Genomic DNA, 13945 nt, shown 5'->3' on the forward strand with positions numbered 1-13945 from the left:
TCTCTAAGGGAGACGCCAGCCACCCTCCTGAGGAAACCCATTTCAGCCGCTTGTACCCGCGATCTCGTTCTTTCGGTCATGACCCATCCCTCATGACCATAGGTGAGAGTAGGAACGAAGATTGACCGGTAGATCGAGAGCTTTGCCTTCCGGCTCAGCTCTCTTTTCGTCACAACAGTGCGGTAAAGCGAATGCAATACCGCCCCCGCTGCTCCAATTCTCCGACCAATCTCACGCTCCACAGTCCCTTCACTCGTGAACAAGACCCCGAGGTACTTGAACTCCTTCACTTGGGTCACTTACTGTTTAATGAAAATGATGAAATAAACACAATTTTCGTTGTGGACTCACTGTTTACACCTTAACGCTCCTTTTATCTTCTCTCCTTTTTATCATCAACACTGTGAATGTCATGTTGACACATGTTAACACATTTCTTTAAAATATTAGCTGCAATGTCTTTCACATAAGGCAGTCCGTACTGAGCCCGTCATCAAGGCTGAGTCACTTGTCAAGTCTGCCGCTGAAAGGGTAAATTCAGAGTCACTGTGGCTTCTCTTGGCTCTCCGGAAAAAAAAAAGTGTCACTTTTTTTTCTGCATAATATTTGCGTTCTGTGTGAGAGTACTCATGACTAAAACAACAGTTTGAAAAAATATATTAAAAAAAGTGTCCCCGGTGTGTAGAGGCCTTTAGAATGAGCCCTTCATATCTACCAAAGCGTATAGAAGCAAAGAGATGAAACTTCGCTAGATGGCGCAGTGGTAGCGCTGCTGCCATTTTGGACTGAAAACGCCAATGAGTCTGTGGCCAATGGATGTATAAAAAGTTGTCTGTAAATCAGAGGATTTTTTTTTTTTAGATAAATCAACTTCCCAGTACGAACACTTAAATAGCCCTCATTTAAATTGTTATGTCCTAAAGTTGTAAAATGAATAAAAGCTGAATCCAGAATTAGCGGAGGTAATTGGTTGCAATCTGCAACCTCACCACTAGATGCCACTAAATCCTACACACTGATCCTATATAAATACTAAAGTGCAGGCCATGGTTAAGGCAATTGGTGGAAACAGGAAATACTGAGAACTTTTCACTTTTAGTAAATACTAGCAAACCTTTCTGACTGAGTGTATCTGTTAGTGGAACATTATGGGAGTTACTATTTAATGAAAATGATGAAACAAACACAATTTTCGTTGTGGATTCACTGTTTACACCTTAACACTCCTTCCATCTTCTCTCCTGTTTGCCACCAACACTGTGAATGTCATGTTGACACATGTTAACACATTTCTTTAAAATATTAGCTGCATGTCTTTCACATAAGGCAGTCCGTAATGAGCCCGTCATCGAGGCTGAATCACTTGTCAAGTCTGCCGCTGAAAAGGCAAATTCAGAGTCACTGTGGCTTCTCTTGGCTCTCCGATCGGCCTGTTAATCATCTCACATTCATTCTGTCGTATGTTCTCCTCGATCATATGCGACACCTCCGTGGAGCCTGCTTCAAACCCGGGCACAGTGTTGGCTACATGGACCACGTGGACCTTATTTCTCCCATTTTTACTGAGGATGCAGCTGAACACTTTCTTGAAGCCTTTGCGGAAGTGCTTGGACACCAGAGCGTAGACGATGGGGTTGACGCAAGAGTTGGCGTAGGCCATGCAGTGAGAGAGCAGCCTGAAGGCGTACGTGGTCTGATTGAACGGGAAGTCTCCGTACAGGTAGCACAAGATCACCACGTGGTACGGCAGCCAGCAGATGCAGAACAGCACGGTGACGATGATGATCATTTTGGTGACTTTGCGTTTGGCCCTCTTGGATTCTGACATGCCGTCCAACGGGTCGACGGCCGTCCACAGGTACTTGATGGTTCGAGTGTACGAGAGGCTCACGATCAGCACGGGGATGACGTAGCCGAACATGAAGGTGCACGTGTCCAGCACCTTCCGGTTCTGCTCCTCCCAGCCGGGGATGCACACAGTGCTGTTGGCGTAATCGATCAGGTCGTAGTAGCTGAGATAAGGACCCGCAAAGACCAGAGAAAGACCCCAGATGATCACCATGGCAACCACTGCATTACACGGGGTCCGTAACTCTCTGGAGCGCAGCGGGTAACGAATGGCCAGATACCTACAAAGAGGAAAAATAACACATTGATATTTGATCCAAACCACAGGAACATGATAATTAGTGCACATGCTGAGCCAGAGTGGTGCAATGTGATAATTATAGGCTGAAAGAGTGTAATTCTTCATAATTAGAGCTTCATATTAAAGGGAACTAAAATCTGTATTTGCATAACATTGTAAATATTATGACAGAAGCTATAAAGTGAAGTAGTTTAGTTCAGTATCCAATAAATGATATTGTGGCCACAAAATTTCCTTTAAAAGGAATCGCAGATTTTCAACCTTATTTCTATTTATCTGAGTTATGGTACGTGTCCACAGGGGCTTTCTTTTATCGCGAGGGATCGCCTCGCTTCTCAGCATTGGACGCTTGATGGGCTGCCACTAGACACAAGGCACTAGGCACCTGATTGGACGAACGCTTTCCCTCGTGGGCTGCTGCTCCCAGCTTTCAAACCAGAAACAATTTGGCGGCTCGCTTGGAAACTTTCTTCTCTTATTTCACAAAATGTTTTCACATTTTATGTGAGAAATAAGCCATGCAGTTGCTGAATCTGTCTTTATTTTGGATCGACAACGACAACAAATCCATACTTTAATCCATATTTATTAAATGAAAAGAATGACAAGCTATAACTGTTAAGGATAAACTAAAGTAGGATCTGACAGTCAACAGAAAAATGTCCCAGCCTAACTCACCCTCTTTTGTGAAATCCTGCAGTCCAAGTGAACAGGTAAAGTAAGAGAAACCACACACCTGTGCCAATTACCGGAAATGATACTAACCAAAAGAGTATGTGCTGCCTAAACAAATAATAGTAATAAACGACTAAATACACACTTTGGCTCCTACAGATATAGTGTGTCAGTTCTTGCCGATGTTCTCTGCAAAATGCAAAATCTGTTGTTCTTCCTGCATCCAGTGGCGTGACAGTGACGTCGTTGGAGTCAAGGAAGAACTGCATAGTACTACTTCAGCTTAGCTGTGGGGAGCAATGCAACTCAAAAACTTCCTTGTTCACATGTACAGTGTACATTTGACTGTTTTGGCCCACTCGGATATTTAGATGGAGAGTGGTTGCTCGAGGTTGCTGCTGCAGCGGAGAAGATATGACCAGCCGGGACCCTCTAGAACCTGAGCTGCCGAGAGCAAACTCTGACTAGTGGTGCCTTTGCTTAAATTGCCCTCCGATGCCAACAGAAACTGAATCATTCTGCTGTAGGCCTAATGAATGTCAGCGTGGGCAGTTGTTGTTGGATGCTGTCGGCGACGACAACCCAGAGAGAACGAACTGTGTGTACGTTACTATGCATGAAAGTTTTCCTCCTCACTGGGACAGAGGTGTGCTGGAGACCTTCTGCAGGATCCAATTTTGGAACCATTTTGTCATTGAATTTTGCTAATTTAATGGTCTGCCTCCGAAGAAGGAATGAGAGCGGGGTATCTGCTCCACGGGCCGCCGCCCAGCAGAGAGATACTGTGGGGGAAAACAGCGTGGAGAGCTGGCATATTTTCACATCTTACTCTGTGGATTAAGGATTTATTTTGACCAAACCAGAGCTGCTGATTGTTGGAAGAAGAAGAACGTGAAGAAGATGTGTTTGGTGAGTGTTAATTTGTTTCTGTCCCGTTTGAATGAAGTGTGTTTTAAGATGAGTAAACAAGGCAATTACTGTAATCCTGTCTTAGTTCAGTGTAAGAGAGAAACTTGAATTCAGAAGGTGTATGATTGTATTATTTTTGTTTAGGTGTAAGAATATTTCCTTTTTGATATTTTGTGCTATATTTTGTTTAGTACTCAGAAAAGAGAGCTTATTGCGAACTCGCCACCCACACGCAATGCATCCTGGTACATTTAGGCACAGCTGGCACGGCTCTGCGAGCAGGAGAAATCAGCTTTCTCGGTCAATATAGCACACACTGGGGGATTTATTTCTTCAGTGGACTACATTTACCAGCAACCCTGATTGGACATCCACATACAAGGTGGCGAATTTTCCCTTTAAAGACTCAAGAAACTCAAATCAGATTTATTGGCAAAAACGGAACACTACATTCATTATAATGTTTTAATTAGTGTATATGCACCCTACAATCGTTGTGTTGTGAACCCTTCATATATCTACATATGGATCGGGTCCTCTTCGAGAAGTCCGCCACGTTGCACTGCCATGTTTCTACAGTAGCCCAGAACGGACAAACCAAACACTAGAGAGACATTCACTTAGGTTCTCCGACACGCTTGTAAAGGGAGGAGTGAGCGGAGGGATATTCAGTTGGTTGCTATCTGCAACCTCACCGCTAGATGCCACTAAATCCTAAACACTGCTCCTTTAAGTCAAATCCAGAGAGCATTGCCTGAGTGAAGACTGATTTTGGTTTATTTCACTAATAGATTTATTATACGAAGGGAAAATCCACTAAGGATGCTGCCACCTCCACACTCAGTGTTACGAGCAGCGTGGCTCACACTGAGGCTTCTTTGTTGGATGATAATCATTCACATCACATGCTGTTTGTGGGTTTTATTGAATAGAAAACACCTTTGGGAAATATGTCAAACTGGCTGTTATATATGCAGAAAGGTTTTTGTAGAATCTTCAATAGGATGTGATTGTGCTATGCATCGCTTGGTAAAACCATGCATAGCACAGAACATCATGTGCCTCGTACTGTGCATTTGATGTTGCTGAGCAGGTAGGCGATAAATTCGCAAATCCCACCGCACATCACGTGGTATATCATGAAGAAAGAGCCTGATGTTTTTATGGCACAGATCTCTTTCAATAATCTGTCACAACACTGCTTTTCACTTATTATTGCTGACGTTATTGCTTCACCATCACCTGGTTTGTTCGTCTATGTAAAGATGTATTCGCCATATTCAACATGCTGGGAGTATTTGCAGCTTCTTTTCCCAGAGGCAGGGATTCTGGGTAAAGCGGCAAATCCACGTCCTCCCCATCTGCATTTATTGGACACTTCAGCCAGCTCTCCAGAAGCAGAGGCAACAGCCTCTCTGGCCTTTGAAACCTCACTGAAATGGGGCCAAAGACACTTCACGTTTGACATGAAAGGGAGAAAAAACAGCAGCTTCAACCTACTTGTCACATATGGAGGCTCAGTGTCTTGAATAACTGCGAGTACTCAGAGTCAGACCCTGTACGCTTGGCTAAAATTATCCAATTTATGAGAAAGCATGAGCTAATGAGCAGTCTGTTCATGCTTTGGTTTCCGTGCTTCTGAGAGGATATTTAATGTTTTGCTAAATCTGAGACCAATTAAAATGTAGAAAAGCAGATAAGAAACAAACTGTTACGATACAAAATCACCACGTTTTCTGTGAAATGGAGCCATGGCTGAATTTCAAAATGTACTACTGGCTCAATCCAGATGTTGTTTCAGTATTTTCTTCACAAATGTAAAACTGAACATATTGGATTTTTGCCCAAACACAGTCATGAACTGCACACAGACGTACGTTTTGATTTTTGTTAGGAGTAAATAGCTCTGCATTGTTATCTTGTCTCCTGTATGTACTGTTACCATAGTTCAAGTATTTGTGCAAATTAACTCCCTGATTAGAAGCAATAATGTTTTGTTCTACATTGAATCATTTTCAAATGGGATATTTCTCTGGCATAAAATCACAGTATACGTATGATCTGCCTGTGGGCGGCTCACTGCAGCAGCAAATACTTTCCTTTAGAAGACTGAGCGTGTTCATTCAGGCTGAACTGTGATTTAATTCCTGCTGGGGATTCCTGGTCTAAAGTATAACTGTAAGCTGCTGCCTTTTCTTTACTTGCTACACAGGAACTGAGGAGGAAAACAACGGAAATCCATTAACATCTCGACTCGGATGTGCCTGCTCTTTTCCAGACCGGGGAGGAAACGTCTGGCTCAAAAATCTATTGAATCCTCTAAAGTGTAAACAGAGTAGGTGTGAGCAGAGGGCATCTGCTGCAGAGGGCAGCTGCTCATCCGACTCTGTCCATATTGACTGAGCTGACAGTGTTACCGAACAACTATAATGAAGGCTTTGCTCTTACTCTGTGAGGGATGTAATTTTCAGCCGGCTATAATGCATGATTCTCTCATAAGATGGTCAATTACAGATGCAGTGTCTCTGTAAGGTCTTATGGGGTCTTTGACTAATTCCATTAATGTGTACCTCCGGGGTCTTGTTGATGTTCCCGGAGTTGTTTTTTACCTTCAAATGAGAAAAATAACATTTGGGATGAATTAAATGCACCTAAAATTATTCCTAGCATGAACAGACAAAGTGTGGACTTGAACAAAAGCCTCCTTACAGCCTACCTTAATGATTTTGTTAGGCTTGATGCCATGTGTTGTCTTATAACATCTGTTCATACTAATAGAGTGGTGCAGAAACTAACAGACACTGTTAGCTCTGGCAGCACTGTTGCTGTGGTTAGCACCGTTAGCTGCTATAGACGTCGGCTCAGCCAACACATTTTCACTCCCAACTTGTCAAATACCACTGCTTGGTCAGTGCTCCTCAGCATCGGTGACCGACGCACAGTGTATCCCTCTTGCGTTACTTTTGGACGGACCAGGGACGGTGTGTCAAGATACGCTCATTGCATGCACAGTGTCCTTTCAAAATAAACTTTCATTTTCACAGGATGTTTAGGTATAGGCAACACAACCACTTAGGTAGGGGGAGGAAACGGTTGTGGTTGACGTTAGCTTCACTGACTAACGACTCACGTGACTAATGACTCTATTTGGCGTGGAGAGGAGGTCGTGTTGCTCTGGCTCCATCTATTTGCTGTGGAGAAGAGGTCGTGTTGCTCTGGCTCTATCTATTTGGCGTGGGGAGGAGGTCGTGTTGCTCTGGCTATATCTATTTGGCGTGGAGAGGAGGTCGTGTTGCTCTGGCTCTATCTATTTGGCGTGGGGAGGAGGTCGTGTTGCTCTGGCTATATCTATTTGGCGTGGAGAGGAGGTTGTGTTGCTCTGGCTCTATCTATTTGGCGTGAAGAGGAGGTCGTGTTGCTCTGGCTCTATCTATTTGGCGCGGAGAAGAGGTCGTGTTGCTCTGGCTCTATCTATTTGGCGTGGAGAAGAGGTCGTGTTGCTCTGGCTCTATCTATTTGGCGTGGAGAGGAGGTCATGTTGCTCTGGCTCGATCTATTTGGCGTGGGGAGGAGGTTGTGTTGCTCTGGCTCTATCTATTTGGCGTGGAGAGGAAGTTGTGTTGCTCTGGCTCTATCTATTTGGCGTGAAGAGGAGGTCGTGTTGCTCTGGCTCTATCTATTTGGCGCGGAGAAGAGGTTGTGTTGCTCCGGCTCTATCTATTTGGCGTGGAGAAGAGGTCGTGTTGCTCTGGCTCTAACTATTTGGCGTGGAGAGGAGGTCATGTTGCTCTGGCTCTATCTATTTGGCGTGGGGAGGAGGTTGTGTTGCTCTGGCTCTATCTATTTGGCGTGGAGAGGAGGTGGTGTTGCTCTGGCTCTATCTATTTGGCGTGGAGAGGAAGTTGTGTTGCTCTGGCTCTATCTGTTTGGCGTGGGGAGGAGGTCGTGTTGCTCTGGCTCTATCTATTTAGTCGACGCCACGGAGCTGCTTGACACGACATCTTCCTGGATCCACCTTCTCACATATGTTCCCATTATATGTATTAATTTAGGCATATGGATTGTCTATGTTGTATTTGATTATGTTGTTAGTCTGTACACACGACATCTATTTCACGTATGTCCATCCTGGATGGGGGATCCCTCCTCTGTTGCTCTTCCTGAGGTTTCTTCCATTTTTCTTTTTTCCCTGTTAAAAGGTTTTTTTTGGGGGGGGGGTTCCTTATCCGGTGAGAGGGTCGCACTGTAAAGGACAGAGGATGTCGTATCCTGTACAGATTGTAAAGCCCCCTGAGGCAAATGTGTGATTGTCATTTTGGGCTATATAAATAAAATTGACTTGACTCACGTGACTCACGTGACTGACGATACCATAGTCACATGACTAACAACAGACATGACAAAATAAGTCAGCGTTCCTTTTAGTTTCACACGGGACACACACAAACACCGGTCTCCTGGTTGAAAGTCCTGTGTTTGTTTGACCCATCCACACCGCTCCCAGCCGCCCTGAGCTGACTCTCGCTCCATTAATACCAAGTCACTTGCTCCGACCGCCGAATAACGCCGCGGGTGGGTTTACATTGGAGTTAGTTGAAAGTCCGATTCGTCACATACTGTCACTTCGTCGGTTTCCAATGTCGTGGGGCGCTGCCCAATCGACGGTATTTAACGAGTTGGGAATGAGACAGTGTTGGCTCAGCCATCTCCATGTTGAGAGCCGTGTGGAGCTATCCCATCGATCATGCTCTGAACTTCGAATTTAGCATCTTCAATTATAGGGAAGAAAATGCGTATATGAGTGCAGGAACTAGTGATTTGAGACCTTAAATGATTGCTATAAGGAATTTCCCCTCACGACGCTTAACACATGCTGTACATATCTGATGAAGTAAAGCGAGAGAGATACAAGAAGATGAGTCACAACTACTGCTGACTCGAATAATGATTTTTCATTTTCATTTCCCAAGTGAAAATGTTAAACATCCTCTGGTTCCAGCTCCTCCAATATGAATATTTGCTGTTTTATATCATTGTTAATTGAATACATTTGGGTTTTTGACAGTTGGTTGAACAAAACCAGCAATTTGAAGATGTCACCTTGGGCTTTGCGAACTTGTGATTTTGTGATAATTTAACAGACTAAACAATGAATTGGCTAATTGCAAAACTGTTTGACAGATTGATTGATAGTGGAAATAATCATTACTGTAGTTGCAGCGCTATAGCAACAACCTTTTGTGAGAGGAAGCAAAGCGCTTTATGGGAAATGCTGCGCTACCAACACCAACACTAACAATCCCCTCTGTTCTCTTTTGTGTTAATAATTATTTCAAAGTAATATGAAAAGTGTTATGGATGTTTCAAATGTCACATATGAGCCTGGTAGGTAGGTGGATTTTTCAGTAAGTATTTGTGTTATATAATATGCTGTAGTGTGTTCATGTGCAAAATTAAAAATGTTCTCTTCTGGGATTGATGAACATACCTGTCAACAGAGACGGCAGCCAGTGTGAAGCTGCTGGCATACATGGTGAGGTTGATGAGGAAGTGGACCACTTTGCACATGAAGGAGCCAAACACCCAGCCCTCCAGAGAGTAGATGGTGGCTTGGAAAGGGACGCAGAAGATGATGAAGAAGAAGTCGGCCACGCTCAGGTTGAGTATGAACAGATTGGTCGTGTTGTATCCCACCTGGCCGCTCCGCAGAAGCACGGCGAGCACCAGGCTGTTGCCGATGGTGCCCAGCAGGAAGATGAGGGAGAAGACCACGGACACGATCACGCTGGTCGGGTTCAGCTGGTAGCTCTCAGATACATTGGCCTGCCCTCCTGGTCTGCTGAAATCCTCAAAGTCAGCCATTTCTGAAATCTGAAGTCTGAAATAGAGAGAAGCAAATTATAATCACTATCCTAGAGCTTTTGATTGTTTTACTATGTCTTCTGGGCTCATGCACTGGTGGTTAAAAATGATAAAGGAGCTCATTCAGAGGGGGGTTTAATGAGTTAGTGTTTGCAACTTTTAAAATTATGCTAAAAAAGTTGACAAGCCTGCATGCAACAGAAGATTTCTTAATCCCCAGTAGAGACATGTCACACATATTAATAAGACAAGAATGAGAGGCTGTTTTTAATTGGATAGTGACGTATTGTCAGATGAGTCTAGGGAATATGTTCACAGCTTAATTACAAGTAAGGTTGCAATGCGGTTTAATTTAAATGGTAATGCTTAATTCACACTATATATTACACCATTTCTTTCTTTCTTTTTTTTTAAGGTTTGAGAAAAGAGGTTCACCTTTAAAGTGAAGATTTAATAATACACTGGAGAGATTTGCTGTCTTCAAATATGAGCTAGAAGGTTTTCAGGTAAGTGGACGGAGCCACTTACAGCCAGCGATTCACCTCTTCTCCTCTCTAAGCCAAGGAATTGTGTCTCAAACCCAGAGCCGTCTGAGTGCTGCCGCCTGTTCGGTTCGATTCAATCTCTGAAAAGAAGAAGAGCAGGAGTCCATCTCAGCCAAGAACACATCATCCACGGTGAGCATTTATCCCTCTCAATTTCTGACCAGTAACAACATCACATTAGAGCTTCTGACGTGTTGCAGTTTTGTGTTTTGCAAGGGGTGGCTCCAGTGACGTCAGTGTGCACTCTCAGGGCTGGCGAGTGCTTCAAAATTGAGGCTTGAAAGTAAAGAGGTGCTCTTGATGGTGAAGTCGATGAGCCACAGTGAAGAGAATCTCACATTTAATCCCATGAAAGAGTTTCATTCTGGATGAAAATTATGGACGAACTATGAGCAGCTGAGAATATAAAACCAGTGTGTTTGGTTATAGTCCGTATTGTTCAGTAGTGGCATCAGTGTGTTGTTAAAGGGCAGGTCTATTATTTTAGTTTTTTGAGGTTTTTGTGGCTTCCCATTGGTGTTCCTTATGTATTCAAATCTGAACATTAACATTTTAGTAGAATTATGAATGTTTAGCGTCAAAATGTTATTCTACCGAGCCCTTCTAAAAACTTTTCCCCACATGACCTGACAGATGAGACATATATAAATCCTTATAGTTGGTCTAGTAGCGTTACATTCGGTAACTTAGATGGCTGTCAGCATGCTCCCAGTTAGGAGAAGCAGACAGGAGTACCAGCATGGAAGCTAAGCAATGTACTGTTGTGGACGCCACGTCAATTCGGATCTGAAAGTCACACAATAACACAAACAAACTAACCTTTGCAGCGGTAGACCAGCAACTCTCCGTGTTCTGCGAGGTAAACTTACGGCTTTTATCAATGGAGTCTGGTGGCTTTGAAGACAACCATATAACGGTTTCAGTTCAGTGGGAACTGAAGCCGTCATATAGCTCTCTTCAAAGCCACCAGACTCCATTCGCAAAAACAGTAATTTTACTTAGCAGAACACGGGGGTATACATACAACGCAAGTTAAAAAAAATCTGAACTAACCCTTTCAGTTATTTCCAAACTTAGCCCAGCTAAGTTTGACTCAGCTGGTGCTAGCGTTCACATTATTCATAACCTTAATTGACTGATTAGCTTCATGATTAGCTTAATTTGGTAACCTATGTCACTGCTTTTTGCCAAAGGCTGTCTCCATTTGAAAATCCCAGAAAAGAACATAGATGGACCCGCCCTTTAAGAATTGATTGACATCTATGGGAATGAACCAAATCTGAATTAGGGCATGACAAGACAATTTAGTAGTATATAAACACAATTCCTAGGAGACAGGGTTGATCAATTGGATTGGACATTAAGAATATATATTTGTAAACTTCCTCATCTCACATTACTACTGCTTTTGCCCACCTTTCAAAAGACTATTATTCGAATGTGAACCGGTAAGCTCTTGAGGTTGTGAAGCGCAATCTCCTACACACCTGAAATAACAATGCTGACTGTCATTCAGTAGCTTCGGAGGTAATGGTGGGCAGCTGGACGCAGATGCAGCGTCTGCTTGAAGTGCATTTTAATCAGCTCTTCATGCTGATTTCTGAGAGAAAAATAAGGAGAATCTAATTTTTCTTGCCATTCAGACTTCCAAGGAACACTTGTTCATTGACCGCTGATGGCTACTGTAAATGGACAGTCTCTTGCGTCGAAAGAACTCCATGTTACATCACCTTCAAATGGTGGCCTTCAGTTAGAAATTGCTCTTTTGCCAAAGCCTTTCCGTGGCTCCAAATTGAGCAGCAGGCTCACACTACAACATCACAATACAATTTGATTATTTTTCATGGAATCACCCTAAAGCGAGAATGTAGCTTGATCTGAATGAACTGCAGAAGCATGAATGAAGGTTGTTTATTATCCTGACAGACACACATATTATGTGAAAGACATGCAGCATGATTAATTAATCCCCCATCACATATCCGTGGCAGTATAAATGCACTCATTTATAAAACTCACAGAGCTGAATTGACATAGCAGCACTGAGAAGCTCAGATGGCAACTTCCAGATGGACAGATTTGATTTTCATTTCAGGAGTCGTCTTGCCAGAAATGATGAAGAAATCAATCACGTTATTTTTTCATGACAGTAAAGCAAAATCACAGGAAATAAAAACTCTAAATATAGACCATTAAAACTGATGTGACAGTATTTTAAGTCATCCTCAGGCTTCCATACTTCCCTTCCTCAAATCTCAGCAATAACCAGCCTAAAATGAATTATTAAACATGATTAAACTTTCAACATCCTTTGTGCATAAACTGCTGCCTCTCTGTCTGCATAAGCACAATCATGACTGAGAGAAAAATGAGCACACAGCAACAGTGAGCACAGTCAATGGCAAATAAATGACACTCGGGTGGTTGTCGGTGCTGCTGCAGAGAAATTTCCCCCACATCTCTGTGTGTCAATACCTGACTTCAGCAGCCTCTTTCATGGTGAGGCTGACTCGTTTTTTTCCCACTAGGGAAGACAATCTGGACTATTATTGAATTTCTGACTGCAGTGGGATATCAGGGCTACGACTCCAGCCAGAACATGTGCAAGAGTCTCAGGGGGAATCAGAGCAAAGAGGGATAGACAGACAGTACAGGAGCTTTATGAGCTGTTGATAGAGCGAGTGGGACCTGACAGCTTGTGGAATTTGAAGACTTTGGCTGAGCTCAGTGTGACGGTTATGAAGGTATAATTAGAGTTTTTGGAAATGAAACAATAGGTAATGAAAACAGCGTAGCCAGAGAGGTGGAGGAGGAGGAGGGTGATGATGGGGATGTAGCACAGCTTAAACCAGATTTGGTGGGAAAACATCTTCATTTTCACTTCATTTTCCTACAGCATTAAAAATGATGAGCAGGCACAGATAGGACAACAGATTACATCATCATATTTTTGCATATTTTTTAATAAACAACAAAGCTATAACACGCATGATATTAAAGCTTCATCTGGCAGGTGTTAAACACAGATTAACAACCAAACTTTCGATATCAACCGAGCAGCTTTTCTGCATCTTGTAATCAAATGATTAAAAAGAAAAAGATTGATTGTGTTTGTCAGAAAATTTGAATTGCAAATGTTATTCTCAACATTTCTATTCCACACAAACAACAGCAGAATCAGCATGCAGCTCAGGCAGATGCAGTATGATAAACCTACCAGGCTGGTGATGATGGGTGGACGGCATCCAAAGCTTCCTCTCAGATTAAGACTCCCAGCAGACCTGCTCTGTGAGAGATGCTCATACTCTTTACACCAAAGCCTCTGTTCTTCCAGTGTTCATCGCTATCTGCCTGTGTTGCTGGTATCTTACTCTTTCTCCGCCTCCCCTCCTCCTCTCTTCCACCTCCCCAACCCTCTCTCCCCCTAGCGAGGACTCCTCCTCCACATTCACTTTAATGTTCACTCCTCACTGCAGAAAAAGCTTGCAGAGCAAAGGTATGGAGGGAGGCTGCAGCGCCCGGCAATCTATCAATGCATAATCAGGAGGTTCCCTGACAAATAAGCCTAAAGCAACATTGATCGCCGCACGTGCACCCAAATCAAATGAGGCAGTGACCTTTGCGTTTACATTCATCTTTACCATGGCTTGTTATGTAGAGAGAGTGAAACCATCGTCTGCTGAGAGAGAGAGCACAATTCAATTTAGCCAAAACACTCAGGAGGGAAAAATAATACTGTCTGTGTGAACATTGTTGGAGCTTTAATTTATGGGTATCTTTTAGGATTCACTTCAGGAATTTGATG

The 13945-nt window shown here is 43.2% G+C and overlaps 1 protein-coding gene across 3 annotated transcripts; it reads right to left on the reverse strand.

The window, feature by feature from the left end:
• Positions 1–209: 209 nt before the first annotated feature.
• On the reverse strand, positions 210–13532 carry galr2b (galanin receptor 2b). Of its 3 annotated transcripts, none has more exons than XM_037791147.1 (4): positions 13358–13532; positions 10124–10220; positions 9222–9611; positions 210–2129 (listed from the first exon to the last, which is right to left on the reverse strand). In XM_037791147.1, exons 3-4 carry the CDS (start codon positions 9593–9595, stop codon positions 1367–1369), a joined length of 1137 nt encoding a protein of 378 aa, XP_037647075.1. In that variant the 5' UTR covers positions 9596–9611; positions 10124–10220; positions 13358–13532; the 3' UTR covers positions 210–1366. The 3 variants fall into 3 exon arrangements, with proteins under 3 accessions (XP_037647075.1, XP_037647074.1, XP_037647076.1); XM_037791146.1 differs by having other exon boundaries at positions 10031–10220; XM_037791148.1 differs by lacking the exon at positions 10124–10220.
• Between the last annotated feature and the right edge of the window lie 413 nt (positions 13533–13945).

Source organism: Sebastes umbrosus, chromosome 14, assembly GCF_015220745.1.
Source record: "Sebastes umbrosus isolate fSebUmb1 chromosome 14, fSebUmb1.pri, whole genome shotgun sequence".
Classification (NCBI taxonomy): domain Eukaryota; kingdom Metazoa; phylum Chordata; class Actinopteri; order Perciformes; family Sebastidae; genus Sebastes; species Sebastes umbrosus.

What these genes read in the sequence shown, in the direction of transcription:
- galr2b (XM_037791148.1), bottom strand. Translation starts at nt 9,595, where the DNA reads ATGGCTGACTTTGAGGATTTCAGCAGACCAGGAGGGCAGGCCAATGTA. An exon ending in GCTGCCGTCTCTGTTGACAG is followed by an intron (nt 2,130 to 9,221) that starts GTATGTTCATCA and finishes TCCTCTTTGTAG; the next exon opens with GTATCTGGCCATTCGTTACC.